General features: G+C 36.0%; 1 protein-coding gene across 3 annotated transcripts in view; it reads left to right on the forward strand.

The window, feature by feature from the left end:
• LOC128982790 (uncharacterized) overlaps positions 1-23,596 on the forward strand; it is a 176,566-nt gene that overhangs the window by 125,253 nt on the left and 27,717 nt on the right. For all 3 annotated transcript variants that reach the window (XM_054401793.1, XM_054401795.1, XM_054401794.1), the window contains 2 exons: positions 5,081-5,271; positions 6,497-6,700. In XM_054401793.1, the coding sequence (XP_054257768.1) occupies positions 5,081-5,271; positions 6,497-6,700 (395 nt within the window). The remainder of the gene's footprint in view (positions 1-5,080; positions 5,272-6,496; positions 6,701-23,596) is intronic.

A 23,596-nucleotide genomic window follows, 5' to 3' on the forward strand; every position in this document is an offset into this window, starting at 1 on the left:
ATTTTGAAGTTGCAAAAATACTAATTATCAAATTAAAATTAACATTTTTTTTTAAATTTCACTCTTATATTTATATTAAATCACAAATTCTTCTATCTTCAGTTTCTTCACTCACAATAAATCATTAGCAAAACTAAGTCAGCTGTTGTAAACTTTAGAAATATTGCTGTGCCTTATCAATCTTTTGAAATACTAAAGAAACTATATCTGTAGGTACTATAACAAATTTTAAACATATAATTTAGCATTAAAGACAGCAGACAAAACTAATATGATTATCAAAGCATCAAGGACTAAACAATGTAATAGCAAATACAGTATATGTTTCATTGCATCTCTAAATCATATTGTCAAACTTTCTTTATTTTTATAGGACAAAATATGATTTTCAATCAAATATAAATGTAAAGGAAAAAAAAAATGAAAGCTCAATAGAGCAATGGGGGAATTGCGGCACCATCTTCAAATTGAATGCTTCGAATTTTTCGTCTAGTTCCCCGTAGCCTAAGCGAAACTGCTCGAATGATGGAAAGCTGGCTTTGGATCCTCAACCATCGATAATTTGGGAGTATGGGTTTCTCCATTTTACAGCCAGGGCTTCGCTTGTTCTTATTTATTTATTTATTTATTTATTTATTTCCTCTCAACGGTTACACCATTTTACAGCGAATATATGGTATGTTACATGTTGTATCTAATAAGCCACAAAATATTGAGCAACAGTAACTACTCTAGTAATAAATATACAATAAATAACAAATAATATAACAATAACAAAAGCATAAAGAGATTTAAACACATTAACAATAATAGTATCAACAATTTTGACTAGATCAAGTAAGTGTAAGTGATTGATGTTACAAACATGGCTGATATTGACAAATAAAACAATGAAGAAATGAAAAAAATTGAATTGTAGGACACTTGATTATGTATGAAGCCTGACTACATTGAGAAACAAGAAACAGTTAATGACACAGAGATACAAAACAACAGCAAAACAACAACAACAACAACAGGGAGATAATAAAATTTGAAGTTATGTAACTAGTGACTAGATGGAAGACAAGAATAGTTAGATAAGGAGCTGGATGACCTTCGATCTGAAGACGTGTGTTGAGACGCCAAAAAAGTCGACATCAGCTCCAACTTCGCTCCCTAGCCGGTATAGGCGAGATATCCCACTGTTGTAAGCATAATATGTTGGGAAGAACTGCCGTTTGAATATGGATCTGGAGCGTGTTCCTCTTGGTGCAGTGAAGTTGATGCAACTAAGAAGTTCTGGGCAGTCCATGAGGCCATTAATTACTTTGTATAAGAAGAGAAGATCCAGAAACTTGTGTCTAATGCGAAGAGGTTGTAGGTTATACTGCATCTCCAGGTCACAAACTGGGGTTTGGGAGTACTGATAACCAAGTTTGAACCCCAACATCTTGATGAAGTGTTTTTGGACCTTCGCAAGCATTTCCAGGTGCCCCACTTGATAAGGTGTCCAAATTGTTGAGCCATATTCAAGTATCGGTCTGATCAGTGTTTTGTAAAGGACAATGAGAGAGTGAGGGTTGGTAAAGTCCTTTGTTGATCTATGAATAAATCCCAGTAATGAATTTGCCCTGTTAATAATGTTGGAAATATGTTCCACTGGATTTAAGGTTGGTGTAATGATGATCCCTAGGTCCTTTACTTTATTCACCCTCGATAGTTTTGAGTCTTCAATATAGTAGTCAAAACCATGGGTTGTGGTCCTACGACAAAATGACATGACTTGACACTTTGAAATATTAAGAGACATTGCATTATTTTTACACCAGTTAACAATGCCATCAATGGAGTTTTGGAGGTCAACATAGTCATCCATGGATCCGATTCTTGAAAACACCTTGATGTCATCGGCAAACATGAGGAACTTCGTTGATATTGAGGCGGCAATATCATTAATATCATTACATTGAAGAGTAGAGGGCCCAAATGTGAACCTTGGGGGATACCTGATAGTACTGCAAAGGGAGGAGAGAGGGCTCCATCAAATTTTACTACAAGTTGTCTATCACTCAGGTAACTTTCAAGCCAGTTTAGTAGTTGCCCAGAAACTCCATATCCAGCTAGTTTGGCTATTAAAAGGTGATGATGTACTTTATCAAAAGCTTTGGCAAAGTCCAAGTAGATACAATCCACCTGGTCAGATTTGGTGAATGCCGTGTTAATGTACATCTGGAAGAGTAGAAGATTTGATATTGTTGAACGTCCGTGAAGAAAGTCATGTTGCTCTCCTCTGAAACGCTTCATATTCTTTGTGGGGGACTCCTTCCGTGGAACATATTAATGGTGTGAAGCTTCCTCTGATGTCTTCGGCTGCTTTGTCATATTTATTGTGTTTCTGAACGGCATGGTTTCGAGATATTGTTCCCCATTCTTGGTTGGCGTAAGAGGGAGCGTCAGCATTAACAATGCGATTATCATAAAACGCTACTCTCTCAGCCTCCCAAATACCATTAACTTTAAAATCAGCTTTTAAAGCAGGCACATTGTTTGAAGGGTCAGCTTCTCTCATAATAGGCTCGACTTCAACCCCTTTCCAGGCCATTGCTATCGCAGCACAGTGGTCTCGATGTTGATCATGCCCATGTTTGATCAATCCTCCTTTTTTACAATTTAAAGCATGTGTGAGATTCATAGGTTGATCACAACCATCACATCGTACTGGTAAATTTCTTAGTGTGCGGCCATAGCGAATTGACAAAGCATCTCTGAATTGATCCGGGGACAAATCCGTATGATCACACATTGGCACATCACATGATTGGCACATGGTGTCACAGTTAACCATTGGCTAGTATTCCCTGCTACAATTCTAATTATTGGCTTCTTTTGAGTTTCAGGAAGTAATTGCATAATTCGTTCATTTTGCTTTAGCCAACGTGTCTTTTTCTAGTTTTCTCTTCTTTTTTACATCTTGTAGTGTTGATACATGATCATTAATCTTTAATGGTTGTCCATTTTTAATGGCTAATATTAATTTTTCTGTGCATTGTTTTGATGTTTTAAATGAAATACCATAGTTCTTGTTAAGCAGTTAGAATTTATTTAACGTAGCCTCCAAATTCATACAAAACATCTATACATTGTAATTTGTATACTGTTTCCATGAAAACATATCAATAACATTATTTTCATAACTTAGACGCTTTAAAAAAGCCAAAGCAGAGCCGGAGTTGATACAGCAACGGTTATAGAATTATTTTCTATAATCATTGACATTAGTTTTAGAATAAATAATCCATGATAAAAAGTTAGGTTAAAATAAACCTACCTCATAGTTATGGAAAATATTATATTTAATTTCTTTGTATCAGCTGTCTGAAATTGTGAAATATGCAGTTTAGCAGTTCTTCTTGTCTACATTTAGATGTCAAAGCAAATGTAAACAAACATTGATAGTGTTCTCATCGCAGGGTATTTACTCAGGGGAGGTATAGAAGAGGCTACGATGACTGCTGAGGGCTTCTTATTAGCTGAGGGAACGCCATTACCGTAACAAAACGATCGTTAGCCATCGGCTTCGGTGGTCTAATGGTTAGCGTGCCGGGCTGATATACTGTAGTTCCCGGGTTCGAATCCCGCCGGTGGCATTAACTTTTTGTCCAAGATTTTTTTTTATTTTCTGCAAGTTTGGTTGGTTTGGTTTGGTTATTACGGTTTAATTTTATTATTAAGTCATTATAAAATTTTAATTGATCAATTTCTAGTTTTATTTTATAAAGAGAATTATTTTTCCACTTACTATAAACTTTTGTTATATTATTTCTTTATCAGCAAGTTTGGTTAGTTCGGTTAGGTTATGATAGTTTAATTTTATAATTAAAAATTAATAAAATTGAATTTTAGGCATTTATAATTTTATTTTATGAACAGAACTATTTTTGCGATTAGTAAACCTTCATTGCCAAAGTGCTTTTTACTACAGCGCTGTTCACGGAGGAATTTTGAACTAAATGCCTCATTTGTACCTCCCCTAAGTCAGACCCTCATCGCAGCCATGGAGACCAATCAATATTTACTTTTAACATGTTCCCCTCAGAACTTTTAAAGCCAAAGGGGCAAAGCCCACGGTCAGTATCGAGGTTTGAATAGTCCTATAATGGTCCTTGGTATGGTAGCTATATTTTTGTAAAATTTAAGCCCAGCTGGTTCAGTAGTTTTTGCACCTATTAGTAATACACATACATACAGACACCATTAGATTTTTATATAATAGTATAGAAGATTGTTTTAATTTGTATTTTTCTCATTGTAAATCTATCTATCTATCTATAATATTAAAACGAAACAGGGTTTTTTTATTTCACGATTCTGTATCAACCACTTGACAGATTTTCATGATTTTTGTGTTGAATGAAAGATAATTTCTAGAACTAGGGAATGTCGAAGCCATAATTTTAGTTTAGGGTTTCAGTTTTTTTAGAAATTAAGTTTTAGTTTTTAAAAAATCTAGCAGCCGACGCTAGCAATTTAAAGTATTTTCAATGCTGGTTTAACTAACAGCTGGTTTATAACTGTCATTGAAATGTTTATGTTACTAGTAAGTAATAAAGAGTAAAATTTGTCACTGAAAAACTCAGGGAAATCTACCTAACTAACTGTACATGTTACATGTTAACATTTGTAGCCTACATGTTGTTATGTATAACACAAAATCGTCTCCTATTTCTATGTATAGTTTGTATGTAAGTAGAAATAACTTCAGTAATACATTCATAAACATAAGGAATTGATGATCATCTCAAACCCTCAAGTCCAGTATGAACCATTCACAAACAAGGTTCCGAATAATTACATTTATTGAATTAAACCACAACTATAATGTTATGTTACAGTGATAGTTTTTTTAAGCTTTCAGCATTTTTTAATGTGATGTCCTCCAATTGTTGAAACAATAGTTTATTATTAGGGTTTAGAAAAATGTCAATCTATTAATTTATAAAATAATATGTGTTGTAAAAAAACGTAGTTGATGGAAATTCAGCTTCTGTATGGTTCAAAGTGCCTTTCGTGTGGTAACTTTATTCTGTATTTCTTGTAGATGGCCAGTATAGAGGTGTCTCTGTCAACTACCCCGAGACGCAAGAAAGCCGCCACCGCACCAGCTACGCCTACCGCCCCCACAACCCACACTCCACCTGCCAACAATCTGTTCCGCTCTGCCAAGGACGTTGCTCAGGAGTTAGAATTGCTCAGGACCACACTTAGAGACAAGGAAAACGTCATCCACAGGTTAGCTGACAAACAGCTTCTCTTCTGTACTAAGAACCGTATAAGGTATAAGGTTACTTCAGTATGTGAAGACATGCAGCCTCAAAAATAAATGATTAGTTTTTGCGCTATTGCGGGGCTGCATAAACTTACGTACAGGTTACAGTGTAGAAGGCATAGCTATAGCTTGTATATCACGTCTGTGCGATTATCTACAATACAATGTTTCAGTGTCTAATATAATATACATTTAGTTAATAACATAATAATGTTGGAATAATAACATCAAAGTTTTTGCCTAGCCAACCTTTTATAGTTAAGGCATAAGTTAGCATATATTTATGGTACCATGGATGGTTTTGTTTGGGATATTTGATATATTTGTCATGAAGATGTATTCCTAATCGTAACTTAAACTATCCGTCTTCTGCCCTTAGTAGCTGGGTAGCTGAGTGGTTATAATGCTCGCCTAGTTTTCAAAAGGCTGCTGGTTTGATCCTGATAAAAGTTAGTAGCTTTTAGATGGTTTAATTGAAACTATACATTGGGCTTTTAATAAATGGTCCTCCTGGCTAATGAAACAGCTGGTCTTTTCAGTTACACAAAGCTACACAAAGGCATCCCACCCCATTCTACACTCATCCTTCACTCTAATTTGGGTTGAAATACGCAGATAGGTGGCATTCCCACATTAAATGAATAGTAATAATAATGTACATAATGTTCTTGAAAATTGTGAGTTTTAACTGTCTATGCCTAAAGAAACAGCTACAGAGATAAATATGTTTGAAAACTATTCTCACCATATCAAGTTCATATTTGAGTAGAAATTCAAACTTTTTAAGAATGAGGGAGAGGGGCCAGACTCAAGGTCCCAGCATGTCAACCGAAGCTTATTGTGCTTCACTAAATATAGTATGTGAACTATTAATTTGTTACTCTTGTTGTGGTTATCGTGTATTTTATGTGATACAGGGCGCTTTCCTTCTAGAGTTGTACGTACCAGGATTTTGCAGACCACTGGGAGCTAAGACTCCTATCCTCCATTAGACCCCTTTCATTCCATATACAGTTATACTATAGCACACCAGAGTCTCTATCAACTAAACCAACATTTCTGTTAAGCAAGACAGGGTCCAGTAGGCCTACTTGTTTTGAAAACCCTTTCTAGTCTTAAAAAAAATATATATTCTTAGTAGACGCACTACTCCACAGTGTCTGCTCATGTTATCTCTCTCTGGTGCAGTTTGAAAGGTCAGCTGTGCACGTCTCTGAGCATCAACAGGTTGTCTGCAACATTCCTCCAGCGACAAGCGTCGTCACAGCCTCTCACAGAGAAGGAGCGTCGTGCTGCCGAGGACAGACTCTCTAGGCTGCGAGCTGAACTGGACACCAAACGACTGGCCATCAAAAATATCAAGCTGGCTCTAGAGCGTCTAGACATTACCGAGTAAGTGTACCAAAGTAGGCACTAGGCATCCCTCACATGTTAAATTTTGTAAACTCACCTTATAATATTCATTTAGGCTTGGCCTATTCTATAAATGTTTAAAGTTAATAAGTTGACAAAGATATATGAATTACAAAAGGTGTTTTATTTAAAACAAATGAACAATTAACATGCAATGAGAAAAGGCTTGACGTTACAATGAAAGGATTGACAATGGTGTGTGGGGTTGAAATTAAATTGAAATAAAAGATAAATTTGAATAATAACTTGAAGGTTCAAATAATTGAGCGAAGCTCTTATACTACACTCCTGCTTTTTTATTACAAATACTCCTCCTGAACGGCTGAAGCGATCTGCATGAAATTTAACACAGTCATAGTAACCAACCATGGGAAGGTATAAATCTGAAACGGTACAAATCGGACCATAGGACTTTTCCCTACATGAATGCAAACTTTTGGAAATTTAACATGGGCCTTATGGGTTAATTGGTCGCCATGTCATTATTTGCGAGTAAACACTAAAAAGTAAACAAGAGCCTCAACATTAGTCAACAAATCTACCACATGATAAATACAGTACAAAAGAAAAAATTGGATAATACTAAAGAGCATATTATAGTATATTGTATGTAATACGAAATGATTAACAATCAGTTCTATATTGAGTGATTAAACTCCATGCCGTTTATATTTAATTGTAAAATGGTTCTGTTCTTTTTAACAACAATAACAATGAATAGTTAACTAATTAGGCCTAAGTTTATGTTGCTTGGAGAAGGAGAAGATAAAACGAGGTCATTAAAAAAACACTACAACATAATTATACCAACAAAAATCACACCCCTTGATTTGCAAGAAACTTTGTAAAAAATGTTCTTGTAGCTAAAAATACAAAATCGTTTTACGAAATGAAATCACAACCACGTGGTTTACAGGTAAGGTTTAAGACTAAATGGTGTAACTTAGACAATAAAATAGTTGTATTGATAAATTTTATTGCACAATAGGGAAATTTTGAAAGTGGTTGACGACAATTTCTTACTTTTAACTGCTAAAATAAAACTAGACCTAAGTTATAGGCCTATACTAAGTGAGGCTAACCCCAATCCCTCACAACAATAATACTGGTAAACAGTTATTGAGGTAATTGAATTGGTGAGTTTTATGAATGTTCAATGCAAATAAGTCTTCTGTACAAATAAATGATTCTTTTTTTAATAATGAAGAAAGAAGACATTGAAAAAAAAATAAAGAAAAGCAAATTCTACATACAATGGGTAATAATAATATAATAATCGTTATTGCCTTTTAATAATACAGGTATTGCTTAGGCCTACCATGATTCATTTGCAGTATCGAAACTATTGAGCGGAGTGAAGCGAAGCTCTTATACTACACTCACTGCCTTTGTTTTACAAATACAGGTCAGGCTCCACCTGACAGGCTTTTAAAAGCGATCTGCAGGAAATTTGGCACAGTCATGTAACCAACCATATGGGAAGGTATAAATCTGAAATGGTAATATTCGGACCACAGGACTTAAACCAATAATAAGGGTTGCCGGAATTAGGCTGATGCACCATATTGCGTTTGGAATCTGTAAATAACTTACAGCATTTTATGTGAGCAAGACGTGCAATTAATGTAGACTTTTAATATCTATCTGATTGGAACATGTTCAATTCCTATTTGCAGTCTACAAATAGGAATTCCACTAATGTGAACCAAATATAACACAATTCGTTGACTTGAACCCGACGTATCATTGACTTTGAATACTGCACATAGACATCCCATATAAGTGAAGCAGAAGTAGGCCTAAGCCTACCATTGACTTCGTATACTGCAATTAGGCATTTTATTTATGTGAACAAAATAAATGGACCATTGATTTATTGAGGATACTGCAAGTAGACTATTCATTTACATGTACCATTGGGTTTGGATACTACAAGTAAACAATCCGTCTACGTGAACCATACGTACTATTGACTTTAGAATCTGTAAATAGGCATTCCATTTATGCGAACCAAATATATCATTGGCATTGGATACTGCAAGTAGACATTTAATTTATGAGAACCAGATGAAACATATAGAATACGGTTCCTGCAAGTAGACGATTCATTCACTTAATCCTGACTTATGATTGACTTTGGATACCTCTGCAAATAGGCATTCTATTTAAAATGCAAAAAAATCATTGATATTGAATATGCTGGCTCCGCTCAATATTGCAAGCAGACAACTGCATTGTACACCTAGTTTAGATGTGATATATCTCAGGGTAGGGTGTCGTGCTGGCTTGAATGCTAAGAATGAATAAATTTGATAGTGTCCAAATAGGCCTAATTAAGGTGTTAAACTTACACAATCTCAACAATGGAAAATCTAATTTTGGTGTTGTCCAAAAGGTAAGTCCAATTAGCACAAAATTTAAAAGAGTTTAAAGAAAAGTTTATACTTAATTTTGAAGATAATGATTGAGTTGAGTCCTCTTGAGGTTTAGGCTACTGTGATATAACTTGAAACTGGTCTTCTTGATGAATGAATTTGATTTAAGTAAAATTTTGACTCCTTCTTCTAACAATTCAACTTTTCCAATGGCTTCCTTCTCTCCCCATCTCCATGTTCACATCACTCATTGTTGAACACATGGGATCACTTTCACTGCTTCTTAAATTTTGATTCCTTAAGACTAATTTCCTTAAGACTAATTTCCTTAAGACTAATTTTGAAATGATATTATATGACATTTAGATGTATTGCAATTCTCTTACATATTTAATAAATAATTAGGTTGTGGGCTTTGTAAAAAAAATATAAGCTATGGAATGAATATTATTAATGATTAATTGAACATATTAATGAAATTTTATAAATTAGGAAAATGAATATTAGGGCAGCCTTTCTGAGGAGTGATTACCTATTAGGTGTATGAATAAAAGTTAACATAAAAAAAAAACTTAATACTAAATAATGAATGAAATGAAATGAAATATTACAATTTGTACCTTTGGCAACGTTCAAGGGTACAACTTTAACATGGTATAGGCCTAGTTCTATATTTTGTCAAATGTACAAATTTAACTTGAGGATTGAATGTCTAGATCTATATGTTGTGAAATGTACAACTTTAACATGGGAACTGAATGTCTAGTTCTAATGTTGTCAAATGTACAAATTTAACATGAGGATTGAATGTCTAGATCTATATGTTGTGAAATGTACAACTTTAACATAAGAACTGAATGTAGTTCTAATGTTGTCAAATGTACAAATTTAACATGACGATTGAATGTCTAGATCTATACTTGTCAAATGTACAACTTTATCATGGGGACTGAATGTCTAGTTCTATATGTTTTCAATTGTACAAATTTAATTGAGGATTTAATGTCTGGATCTATACGTTGTCAAACAAATTTAACATTGGGATTTATATCATTTGCTTATTGTTCAACTTGAACAGATTGTAAATTAAATAAAGTAAAAAAAATTAATGTCTAGTTCAATACGTTATGCTATGTTTACATCCTAATATACAGGGTGATAGTTAAGTCTCAGGACGACTTTATAACTTTAAAACAAAAAGAGATATGGATGACGGTCCATAGGGAGTAAGTTGAAAATATAGACCGTCAGCAGTGCTGCGGTTAGCATAAGTTATGGCGTCCACTGGTTACCATTGCCAGTATTGAACAACATATTGCAAAGAGTTTTTTTAGTGTAGTGGATTTTCATAACAGTCCGATCATTTTTAGTATGATGTGTGCGCTCCAGCATCTGCTGGTCGCATACGGCACCTGCGCTCCTCGCCTGCAGCGGTGTGTGCGCCGTAAATACACGGCACTCCTAGCGGTGGGCACCGGAACCTTCTTTTGACAGTCTTTATTTATTCTATTTATCTATGGTAATCAATCTTTGAACAGCTGACATTTTTTACTTAATTGTTTGTTTGAGGTGCGGTTTGCGGCATTGTTTTTAGTTCAACAAGACCTTCAATTTTATGTACATATCAACCTACGCTTACCTTTAAGATTTTCGACTTACACCTTATGGGCTGTACCCTATAGGTGACAACCGATCACAGTACAGAAGAAAATAGCTTACTATTACCGGTAATGATATACCAAATTTGGTTGTGATTCTCTTTTCTTTTTAAAGTTATAAAGTCGTCCTAAGACTTAATTGTCACCCTGTATACAAAGTTTATAGTGACCTATTACAATGCGCAGTGACTCTCATGTACATAAACTTTGTATATATCAGGATGTAAACATAGCATAGTGACCTCTGAAGATGCCACAAGCTGTGGTGAAAAGCGCATCAGGAAACAAAATCTTCAAGAACTAAAGGCAACTACCAAACTAAAAGATAATGTACCTTTTTAATCTTTTAATCATGGTCTTTAATCTTTTTAATAAACAATGTTCAATCAATAATTATTAGCTTTAACTGAAAGAAAATTGTTACAGTAACTTTTTATACACATTTAAATTTATAACAATTAATAAGAGTCTGTAAAGTGTAAATTCACCTTGTGTAGGCCAATGACTCAAGCTGTAGTGGATGAATGAAAGTTATTACCCCATCAGACATATAGCCACCTACTGAGAAGCATGAATAAGTAGTGCTCCTTTGGTTGTGGGGCACACATGGACTAACAGCCATTGTTAAAACTTGTACCACTCTTCTATTGTCCATTGTATTGTAATGTTATCACTCTTACAATTACAAGGAGTAACAGTTGACTTGTGGATGTATTTTTATTTCGTTTCACTCAATTATTGATCCATGTACTGAATAACTTAACTTTAACTAGCCTATCTACAACAGTTTTCACTATTGAAAGATGTTTGTTGATTTTATGCTGTATTTTATTACTAAAAACAGTTTTACCTCAGTAATAATATACAAATAAGTTTTTGTGCTATACTGTATTAATTGAGCTGAGCAATGCAAAGCTCTTTATCGGCTTCAATGCAAACTTTATAACAATATTACTTAACTAGCTGTACCCGCGGGCTACGCCCCGTCAACTTCATAAGTGAGCTTGTTCGCTTGGCTCAATCACGTCCTGGTTGAAGTTTGTTCGCTACGCTCACTCACCTTTAGGTGTGAGCACGTTCGCTGCGCTCACTTGCCTTCAGGTTAGCTCGTTCGCTACGCTCACTCACATTTTGGTTGCAAATTAGTTGTTGTCATAAAATACAAAAATAATAGTGCTGCACCCTGTTGGTAATCCTTGTCACTTTAATGCTATTGAACATCATAGAACAGAACGAATTTGTTTAATTGAAACAACTGTTAAGATTCATTTATTCCATTTAAATATGATTCAAGATTCAAGATTCAAAATAACTTTATTCATTTTTCATACATGTGTACATAGAATAGCGTCAATTTAAACATTTTTCTAACTTACTACATTATACAAAAATATTAGATGTTAATGATTTCACTGCAATATACATGAAATAGACCTAGAGATGAGTTTATATCATTACATTAATAAAAAAAACTCATCTAGAGAGTACAACGGTTTGGATAGCATTACATTTTTCAGTTTTTTCTTAAAAACATTAAAATCTTCTGTGGATTTTAAATCCACCGGAAGAGCATTATAGAATCTAATACCTGCATAGGAAGGTTTCTTTTCATATAATTTAAGATTGTGGCTTGTATAAGCAAATACTCTATTGTTTCTAGTATTATAACTATGGTTTTGTCCTAACGTTTCTATTCTATGAGAATTCTTTTTTATAAACAAAATAAGTTCAAAAATGTATAGACTATATACAGTCAAAAATTCCAATTCAATAAATAGGTGTTTAACAGAATCATCCCAATTTAGCTTTAAAATTATTCTTATTGCTTGTTTTTGAAGGATAAGAAGTTCATCTAAATTTTCATTTGAGGTATTACCATATAAAACAATACCAAAAGCGATATGAGACTGTACAAGGGCATGATAAAGGGTTTTCATTGTAACCAAAGTGCTAAATTTAGAAACCTTCCTTAATGCAAATAAACCAGAAGCTAACTTTTTAGAAATTGATAAAACATGATTATTCCAATTTAAGTTTTTGTCAATTATTAGGCCCAAGAATCTAGAATTATCCACCTCTTCCAACACATGATCATTAAGAAATATTGTCAACTCAGGTGCAGGTCTAATTCTAGAGCAAGCTGTAAAAGTGATGAACTTAGTTTTATTAGGATTCAGTAGCAAGCATTTTTCGTTAAGAGCCTGTTCTAAGGTTGAAATCTGGTTAAAAGCGGAAACTTCGATTTCATCAAGAGTTTTACGTGATATCAGCAAATTTATATCATCTGCATACATTGTGATATTATCAAAAGGTGTGATGCTAGGTAAACCCTTAAGATAGCATAGAAAAAGTAATGGACCCAGAATAGAGCCTTGAGGGACTCCGAACTTAATATCTTTAATATTCGAATTACGGTGTATTAACTGATTGAAATGATTAATATGTTTAATTTCAACAAACTGTTTTCTGTTTTTTAAATAAGAGTCAAACCATGAAAAAGCCCTATTTTTTATTCCCAGTTTTTGAAGAATTACAAGTAGGCTTGAATGTGATACACTGTCAAAAGCTTTACTAAGATCCATAAAAATACCAATTGTTTTATTACCCTTATCCAAAGAATTTAAAGCTGACTCAATAAAATCAATGCTGGCAGTTATTACTGATTTCCCGGCCCTAAAACCATGCTGTTCTTTGTCTAACAGTTTGTTACACTCTAAAAATTCTGTTAACTGAATAGCCATAACTCATTCATAAATTTTGGAAAAAACAGGAAGTAATGACAGTGGGCGATAATTTGAAACTTCTTTACAGTCATCTGCCTTAAATAGAGGTTTTACTTTAGAAATTTTTAACTTGTCCGGAAAAATACCTGATATAAAAGATGAATTTATTAAATGACACAACGGTAGTAACAGATAGGTTCTGGCATGTTTTATGATTGTTATAGGAATATCATCATAACCGGTTGAAAACTTATTATTGAAGGACATGATTACTTTTTCCAGCTGATGAGGCTCTATACTAGTTGGAACAAAAACTTTATCAGTATAATTAGGCAAAGAAATGTTGGAAGAAGCTGCAACTTGATTCAACTTAGGAATTACATTTGTCTCAACTAGATTAATATAATGATCATTAAACATATTGCTAACTAAACAAGGATCTTTTATTTCTGATCCACCAAAGTTCAGTGCTATATTTGTTTCAATGTGCTTATTTTTTAATATTAATTTCTTCTCCAATAATTTTCCAAGTAGTTTTACTAACATTTGAAGATTCTCTAATTTGTTTTTCGTAATGTTTAACTTTACTGTCAAAAATCTTTTTTTTATACTCCTTTTTCTTCTCCTTGACACTCCTACCTAAATTAGGATCATGAGATGACCTGCTTAGTTCAGTTAAATTTTTTAGCTCTGATTGCAACTCATACAAATCATAATTTATCCATTTGTTCTTATTTTTACAGGGTTTCCTACATTTTACTTTTGGAAAACATATATTAAAATAATATAAAAAAATATCTAGAAATACATCAAACTTAATTTCAACTGGGGCACAATATACATTTAACCAATTTTCTACAGACAACATGTTTGAAAATTTTGCTATATTTTGTTCTGTAAAACTTCTTTTATGCATCGTTATATACTCATTATCATTTCTAAAAGAATTTGCTAAATTTACTTCAATCATTTGTGCATCATGATCAGATAAACTAGAAATTAAACCTTCAGTTTTTATTACATTTGTGGGAATATTTGACATAAAATTATCAATACAAGTGGCAGTTGTAGAAGTTACTCTAGTTGGAAATTTTACAAGATACTTCATACCATAACTCTTTAATACATTCTTAAGTTCTAAGTGCTCCCTTGAATCCACCAAAACATTGATATTTATGTCCCCACCAATTATAATAAATTTACATCTTTTAATCAAAATGTTAATTAATGCATTTAGGCGTTTCAAAAATTCAAATGGATCTGATGAGGGTGAGCGATACAGACCAACTACAATAATTTTACAACCATTTAACTTATAACTAACAGCACAGAATTCAAAAATTTTATCTTCACCCAAACATGTATCAGATGTTGGCAAGACCACCGGCCTACCAGAGATACCCTCCTCGGAGAGAATCATTACACCCCCCTTTACCGTAGATTTTTTATAATATATATGGCATTTTTTAGAATATATGATACAGAGTATAATAAATAAATGTTAGTCACTGTTGGAATTTTTAGCTGAATGAACAAGGGTTTACAGTGTTCCTGTAGGGTTCACAAGATATAATTCTAACTAACTTCTTTTGTAAGACTAAAATTTCCTCTATCTTACTGCAATTGCGCCGTAAAAGATAATATTGTATCTAAAAATAGATTGAAAATAACCAAAGTATGCTGTTTTAATATAATTTTGATCCATACAATGTTATTGATGTATATTGATAATTATTGACTGGGACGGGTGGCGTCGTCCTGTAATCCAGCTACTAGGAGGTCACGGATTGTGGATATTTATAGGTATGCACTGTGGATGGGATACTCCCTGGTGTGGATTAACGTCCGCACTGGTGAGTATTACGACTATCCGCAGTACTATCCTGATAATTAGACCAATTCGTATATACCAAGGAAAAAATGTGGTTCGGATTCCACTATAAACTGTAGGTCCCTTAGTTACCATTAGCTGTTTGGGCTATTAATTAACAGCTGTGTCTAAGGAATGTCGGCCTTAGTCACTAACAAGACTACAAGATCGCGCCACTCATCCTACACTCATCTCCATTCATACTTGGCTTAAAATACCTACATTGTATGGTCGCCATTTCATAAGAAAGTATTAAAGTATTAAGTATTTCTATTATAACAAGCACTTACAACATACTCATAAGGTTAACATAGGAAACTCCAGAGCCACTGGGGCGGAGCCCGAGAGTCCGATCAGAATAAAAACAACTTAGTTTTCCGATTTAATGCCTAAAGAATCGGTGTACTAAATTTCAGCCTCCTAGGTAAATGGGAAGTGGGAGAATTAGTGATGAGTGAGTGAGTGAGTGAGTCAGTCAGTGAGGGCTTTGCCTTTTATATATATAGACTAGCTGACCCGGCGAACTTCGTATCGCCTAAGTTATAGGTTTCCCCTAAGACAGACCGATGGAAAGAAAGTACCGTTACGTTTAATTTCCGAGATGATCTCGTTCGCATCGCTCAATCACGTCCTGGTTGAAGTTCGTTCGCTACGCTCACTCACCTTTGGGTTGGAGCTCGTTCGCTACGCTCACTCACCTTTGGGTTGGAGCTCGTTCGCTGCGCTCACTTGCCTTCAGGTTAGCTCGTTCGCTACGCTAACTCGCCTCCAGGCTGAAGTTAGTTCGCTACGCTCACTCACCTTTTGGTTGCAAATTAGCTGTTGTCATAAATGTAAAAGAAATAATAGTGCTGCACCCTGTTGGTAATCCTTGTAACTTTAATGCTATTGAACATCATAGAACAGAACCAACTTGTTTAATTGAAACAGCTGTTAAGATTCATTAATTCCATTTCTCATAAGGTTAACATGGGAAACTCCAGAGCCACTGGGGCGGAGCCCTTTTAAGAATTTCGAAACGGGAAATAGTTTACGTCCGATTCGCATACCTACAGAATTTACACACCAAATTTCATAACGATCGGTGAAGTCGTTCCGGAGGAGTTTGCAGACAAACACTGTGACACGAGAATTTTATATATTAGATAACGGCTGAACATATTTTAGCCAAACTTACCAATGTTGTTTGGACAAATGTTTGGAAGGTTTGTGATAAAACAATTTCAATTTTTGAACATTCCTTTATAATTTAAAAGTTTTAAAATGTTGACATTATATGGCCTTATAGTTAAAAAATAACGATGTAAAAGTAAACAAAGAATCTAGCATATGTTTCATATCTAGCCAATATATGAACTGAACACAGTACAAAGGAAAAAAAATTAGATGATGACCACTAATCAAAATAATACAGAGAAGATGGGCAGCTGATCAGATGGGCTTATCTACTTCAGTATCCAATTTTTTTAAATTTTTTTTTAGGGAGCGGAGCGAAAATGCTTTTACACACACAGGTAGCCAGCCTGTAGTGTGAGACTCCCGAATCTACACAGACTACTCACTAAAAAACCCCCTCTACTCTGTTGGACATAGACCTAGAATTGTTTGTCACATTACTTCAAGTCAGGCCAACATGTGACCTAAGCCCTCAGGGCTCTCACCGTTTTTGGCATTTAGATACTTTATGACCTACACCGCATCCCGGTCAAGGTCGAGCTTCTTGGCGCGGAGAATACCCTGGATGTAATGTGACACACAGGTCCAATTGTCCTCACCCTCCGTCATCATCGGTCTGACCGTGTCCACCTACAGCAGTCCTACTAACTGTTGATCCTCAAGAAGGGGCCTTTCCCAACGCTGGTAGTGGAAAAAGGTATGTTCCACGTAATCGGGAATGCCTGGGCAGTATATGCAATCGGGTGACACTGCTCTGCCCATCCTGAACAGGTACAACCGAAAAAAGCCGTGACCCGTCAGAAATTGGGTGAGGTAGAAGTCCACCTCTCCGCACCGCCGATTAACCCAAGGTTGGACTTGCTGTATCAGTCGCCTGGTCCAGCGTCCCCGAGTCTCCTGTTCCCAGCTCTCCTGGTACCAGCCACAGCTGGTAGGTGCGGGTGCGTTCCTCTGTTCGTGCCTGGTCCTCCCCACGGCGCTGATAAATTGCCTTTCTCTCCGCCGCTAAAAGTTTGACGAGGATGACTCCAGCAACCACCAGGACGGCGGGTTCGGACACTGTTCGGTAGGCTGATGCAACACTAGCGGCCTTGTCCGCCGTACGGAAAATCTTATCCCGCCATCTAAGCTTGCTGTCCACCATAACCCCAAGGTACTTGGCAGAACGAACGGTCAGGACTTCGATGGCCCCTACCCTCAACGGCACGATGGTGTCAATCCGTTTTTTTGTTAATATCACGATCTCAGTTTTGCTCAAAATTTTTTATTTTCAAGGCCGTTTGGTGACTTTCTAAAGCCATTGTTAACGTCTAAAACTGTGTTAAATTGTACAAAAACCTCCCATTTCACCTGCTATTTGTTATGACAAGTAGACAATTTGCAAGTAGAAATTTAAAAAATTTAACAATGACGATTGCATTAATGAATTTCAAAACATGCTGTAGTGTAGTGTAGGCTACGACTGCGGCCATATTCTCAACCATGCTTGAATTGTTTTTGTTTTTCTTATGAAATAAATACCAACAAACAATTCAATCAAAACAAATAACATACATAACATATATATAAATAACATATATATACCAATACAAATTTGACATGAATTAGGTTGATCTTTATAGAATAAAAAACATTGTTATCCACATCTTACTATACTCTATTTATTTTATACATTTATATACAACAATGTATTACTAGTTCTCCCTCTTCAATCTTCGTTCCAGTTTGACATCAGCATGCGTCTTTTCTTTTTTAGTGAGAAAATGTCAATAACGTTTTCAACATCAATCTCCACCTCTTTGTGGATGTTTTCCAAAGCCAGTCCATTTAGTCTGATTTGGCCCATTGTACTCCTTAGGTAGGTTTTGATGCGACGAAGAGTGGAAAAACTTCTCTCCGCAGTACTGCTTGTGACTGGGATCGTCGTAAATATTTGTAGGAGTGTAAATATGTTAGGGAAAAATTGCTTGTTGCAGAGTTCTAAAGCTTCTATTGAAGTTGCTGGCAATGCCGCCTCCTTTTCCCATTTTGCTCTCCAAAGTTTTAGCTCTGATCTGAGAAATGCTGCGTTGTCTAGGTGGGATTCATAAATGCTACTTGCTTTCAGTACTTCCTCTTCACTGTATTTATACCTACAAGAAGGCAGCAAACCTTCAAGTGGTAGTATGGTTCGGAAGTTTTGTGAAAATCGTGTTTCTAGCTCCGAAACAAAATGATCCATTACTGGACAGAATATGGACCTTCTGAAATACTCTTCAACGTTTGATGCAGGAACATTTTCTCGATGGGTCTGTCTAGAGCAGCTTCTTGGCATGGAAATGTCGCTCCCAATTTCCCGCGCTACACATAAGGCATTTTCAAAAATATTACCAAACTCTAGTTCCCCAGACCGTCTTGAATTTTGAAAAACTTCCAACACATCTGTAACGTGTTTCAACGCTACTGCTAGATCGACCTTAGGATTTTGTAGCTGTTCACTAAGGCCTATATTGATGGAAAAGCAATAGGCAGTAACTTCTAGAGCAACAAGGAACTCGCCCCTCCAAACTGCAGAACTAAACATACAAGCTTTGCTTGCAGTTTCAGCATTTGCATCTTTACTGCTTGACAGATTGTCAAGTAAAGTAACCACTGGGATCAGCAATTCCTTGAAAGTAATTAGGGTATCATGCCTCTCGACCCAACGAGTTGGGCACATGGCTTTTAGCTTTGTTTTTTTGGTTTCTGTGACAGGAAGTTGTGAGATAACCGCCTCCAAAGCATTCATTCTATTGGCTGATGCAGATAAAAATGCCGATAATGATCCCACAATTCCCATCATGTTCCTTACGCTGGGGTTTCGCACGGCTTTGATATTGCTAAGTTCAAGCAGTGGCTAAAGCAGTGTGTGTATATAGCCAAAGGCTGTTTTTCTAGTATGCGGGCCTGTACCCACTTGAACTTTCCGGCCATGTTGGATCCTCCATCGTAGCCTTGGCCACAAAGGTACTTGTAGCTCAATCCCAATGCTTCAAGCTCTTTGTTAATGGCTTCTTCAATTGAAGCCCCAGTCGTCGATTTTAAATCTGTAAAAGATATGAAGTCTTCTCTAATAACAAAGGTTTCTGTATTGACGTATCTAACGCAAAACGTCATTTGTTCTTTAGTGGAGATGTCTGTTGTTTCGTCACACAAAATGGAGTAAAACTTTGCCTTTTTATGTCGTTTGCTAATTTGTCTCTTATGCCTTCTCCAATACAGTCTATTATTTCATTTTGCACAGTATTACTTATCATACTACTGTTTTTGTTGCAGGTATCTAAGTGGTGTTTTAAATCTTTATCACCTGCATCAATTCGAAAGGCTAAAAGGCCCTGAAATACCCTGTGGTTACCTCCCAAACTGAAACTGTCCTCGATAGTTTGTCTGAATTCAGGAATCAATCCGTAATCACGATGCCCCCGTAGTGGTAGATTATTCCTTGCGCAGAAGATGACTGTCTTTATAATCGGCCGTAAACGCTTTCTGTTCAATTCAATGACTTTACTACTTTTGCTATCTATCACCACATCAATTCTATTTTCCGGAAAATCCATTGTTTTTTTTAATTCAACAGCCTTTTCCATTGAAAATTGATGATATTTTGTTTTTTCATGGCGAACCAGATCTTCTTTGGCATTTTTGTATTTTGTCATCGGTTCTTTCACAAACGTTTTCAAAGCCTGAAATAGTAGGATAGGGTAAATACAACGAATAAATAGTTGAATGTGTTAATGAATTCTAAATAAAATAACATCTTAGAAAACACTGTTTAAAAGTTTCAGATTTTATTAGACCACCTTGACCATGTATTCAAAATTTCAAATGAAAATATAATATCTTCATTAGGCCTTTCAAACATCTTCTGATTAACCGAGTGTGAGTAGCCGGGTCGCGGTTTAATCGAGCCGATAAATGGTCTAAATACTGTATATTACTGAGTTTAAACAACATAAACAATATTTAACAGCAACAAATATTGTAAAATGATGGCTAGGCAGCTAATTTTAAAAATTGTTGATTGTATATTACATTGCAATTGTGTGCCCCGCAAGTCACAACGGGACGATGTTATGACATTTCGGTCAACCTGACAATAAATGACGTGTGCTGGGAGTGGTCTGTGGAGGGTCGGGGGAGACGCCAATGCTGTGCGCGAAGAAGGGTGGGGGCGCAATGACCTTTACAGACCACAAGCAATAAGCAACCATCGATATATAAAACTCCGGAGAGTATATACACCGATGTAAGCAACCTGATGCATACGTCCTCACAGCACCCGCAAGCAACCAATAAAAAAAACTGTACTATTCATTTTACTGTAAATGCTATATCCTATACTCTAATACGAGCAAAGTTTGCTTGTAGGTATGCTTGCACCAAGATCTCGAAAACGGCTCCGACGATTTTCTTCAAATGTTGTATATAGTTTATTTCTGGCCTAAAAACGAGTTTACTGCAATTGATCTGCCAACAAAAATCTAATTACGTAGAAAAATGAAACTGAAAATCACATTTTTTTTAATATTAGTCTTATGGGTTGCTAGGTAACCATGTTGGCTGAATTAAATAACAAGGAAAAAGTAAACAAAAGACTTGTAATTTGCCTATCCACAGTATACTAGCAAAACAAAATACAGTACAAAAGGAAAAACATCAGTTGTTACTATTGAGCAAAGATTATACTGAAGATTACTTGATTCTATAGTCAAGGGTAGCAGTGTGGAGTGTGGGATCTGTTTATGATGATTATATTACGGTATCTGCAATCCTTAAATGCTATGGAAAGGGAGGAAAACAGGTCCACGACATAGGAAGTGGTGAAGGAAGTAGTAAAGGCGAGCAGTCTGGAGTGTGGGAACTGTTTATGACGATTAAATTAAGGTATCTGCAATCCTAAAATGTAATGGGAAGGGAGGAAAACAGGTCCATGACGAAGGAAATGGGGAAGGAAGTTGTAAGGCTAGCAGTGCAGGGTGTGGGAACCGTCTGTGGCATTTATGTATCTGCAATTCTAAAATAGTATAAGGAAGGAGGGCAAACAGGTCTACGATATAGGGAGTGGTGAAGGAAGTAGTAAGGGTGAGCAGTCTGGAGTGTGGGAATTGTTAATAACGATTAGATCAAGTTATCTACAATCCTAAAATGCTATGGGAAGGGAGGGAATCAGGTCCGCAACGTAGGAAGTGGTGAAGGAAGTAGTAAAGGCGAGCAGTCTGGAGTGTGGAAACTGTTTATGACGATTAGATTAAGGAATCTGCAATCCTAAAATCCTACGGGAAGGGATGGAAAGAGGTCCGCGACGTAGGAAGTGGTAAAGGAAGTAGTAAAGGCGAGCAGTCTGGAGTGTGGAAACTGTTTATGACGATTAGATTAAGGAATCTGCAATCCTAAAATGCTATGGGAAGGGAGGAAAACAGGTCTAAAACATAGGAAATGGTGGAGGAAGTAGTAAAGGCGAGCAGTCTGGAGTGTGAAAACTGTTTATGACGATTTGATTAAGGAATCTACAATCCTAAAATGCTATGGGAATGGAGGGAAACAGGTCCGCGACGTAGGAAGTGGTGAAGGAAGTAGTAAAGGCGAGCAGTCTGGATTGTGAAAACTGTTTATGACGATTAGATTAAGGAATCTGCAATCCTAAAATGTTATGGAAAGGGAGGGAAACAGGTTCACAACGTAGGAAGTGGTGAAGGAAGTAGTAAAGGTGAGCAGTCCGGAGTGTGGGAACTGGTAATAACGATTAGATCAAGTTATCTACAATCCTAAAATGCTATGGGAAGGGAGGGAATCAGGTCCGCGACGTAGGAAGTGGTGAAGGAAGTAGTAAAGGCGAGCAGTCTGGAGTGTGGAAACTGTTTATTACGATTAGATTAAGGAATCTACAATCCTAAAATGCTATAGGAATGGAGGGAAACAGGTCTGCGACGTAGGAAGAGGTGAAGGAAGTAGTAAAGGCAAGCATCCCGGAGTGTTGGAACTGTTAATGACGATTAGATTAGGGTATCTGCAATCCTAAAATGCCAATGGAAGGGAGAGAAACAGGTCCGAGACGTAGAAAGTGGTGAAGGAAGTAGTCAAGGTGAGCAGTCTGGAGTCTGGGAACTGTTTATGGGAATTACATTAAGGTATCTACAATCCTAAAATGCTACAAGAAGGGAGGAAAACAGGTCCATGACGTAGGAAATGGTGTAGGAAGTAGTAATGCTAGCAGTGCAGAGTGTGGGAACTGTCTGTGGCATTTATGTATCTGCAATTCTAAAATGATATAGGGAAGGAGGGCAAACATGTCCACGACGTAGGGAGTGGTGAAGTAAGTAGTGAAGGTGAGCAGTGTGGAGATTGGGAGTGGATTCATGTATCTGCAATACTTTTCAGAGTAAACTAATAATTTTCTCCGAGCAAAGCTCGGTCCCCAGGTACTTAATATTAATTAACAAAGTGTGAAATTCAAGTGAAAATACATTCCACTATCACCTAAAATTGTCTACAGTAAGTTGAGGGCCGGAGGCGAGCAAATAGCAACGTCGCACTCTTGAACCAATTGTGTGCTTTAAATTGTACTGCAACGCCAATTCTCTAAGTTTTAAGTGGCCCGAATTTCATGTTGAACAATTCATTCCAGATCCTAACTTATGACGCTTATGACAACTGTGTTCTGTATTCGTGTGTTATAGTTTACTGTGAATATTTATTGTCTCTTACCTGTGATCCAATGCCTGCACCTGAAGGGGCAAATAACACACAGACATGGCATAGAGCTCCTTCCAATAATTGGCTGTATGAGAGCCATTTGTGCTGGTTGAGCCATTCATGTTTGAATTTTTTATTTTGCTTCCCTTCTTTTTGGACAGGGAACGAATAATTCATGGAAGGTTTCCAACTACCTTCTAAGAAAGTTTGCTTTTCTTCGTCACTTGAGGGTTTGTTAAGGGCCCTTCCGATATCATTGGGTTCAATAAAACTCTGCCGATGTTTATCACCTTTTGAATCATCTCCTGTCTTCTAAAAGAAAAAAAAACTTAATAGTGTGGTGTAATAGGATTGTGTTGTAT

Source organism: Macrosteles quadrilineatus, unplaced genomic scaffold (assembly GCF_028750875.1).
Source record: "Macrosteles quadrilineatus isolate MER2022 unplaced genomic scaffold, UCM_ALF_1.0 Scaffold_1__1_contigs__length_201487025, whole genome shotgun sequence".
In the NCBI taxonomy this organism is placed as follows: domain Eukaryota; kingdom Metazoa; phylum Arthropoda; class Insecta; order Hemiptera; family Cicadellidae; genus Macrosteles; species Macrosteles quadrilineatus.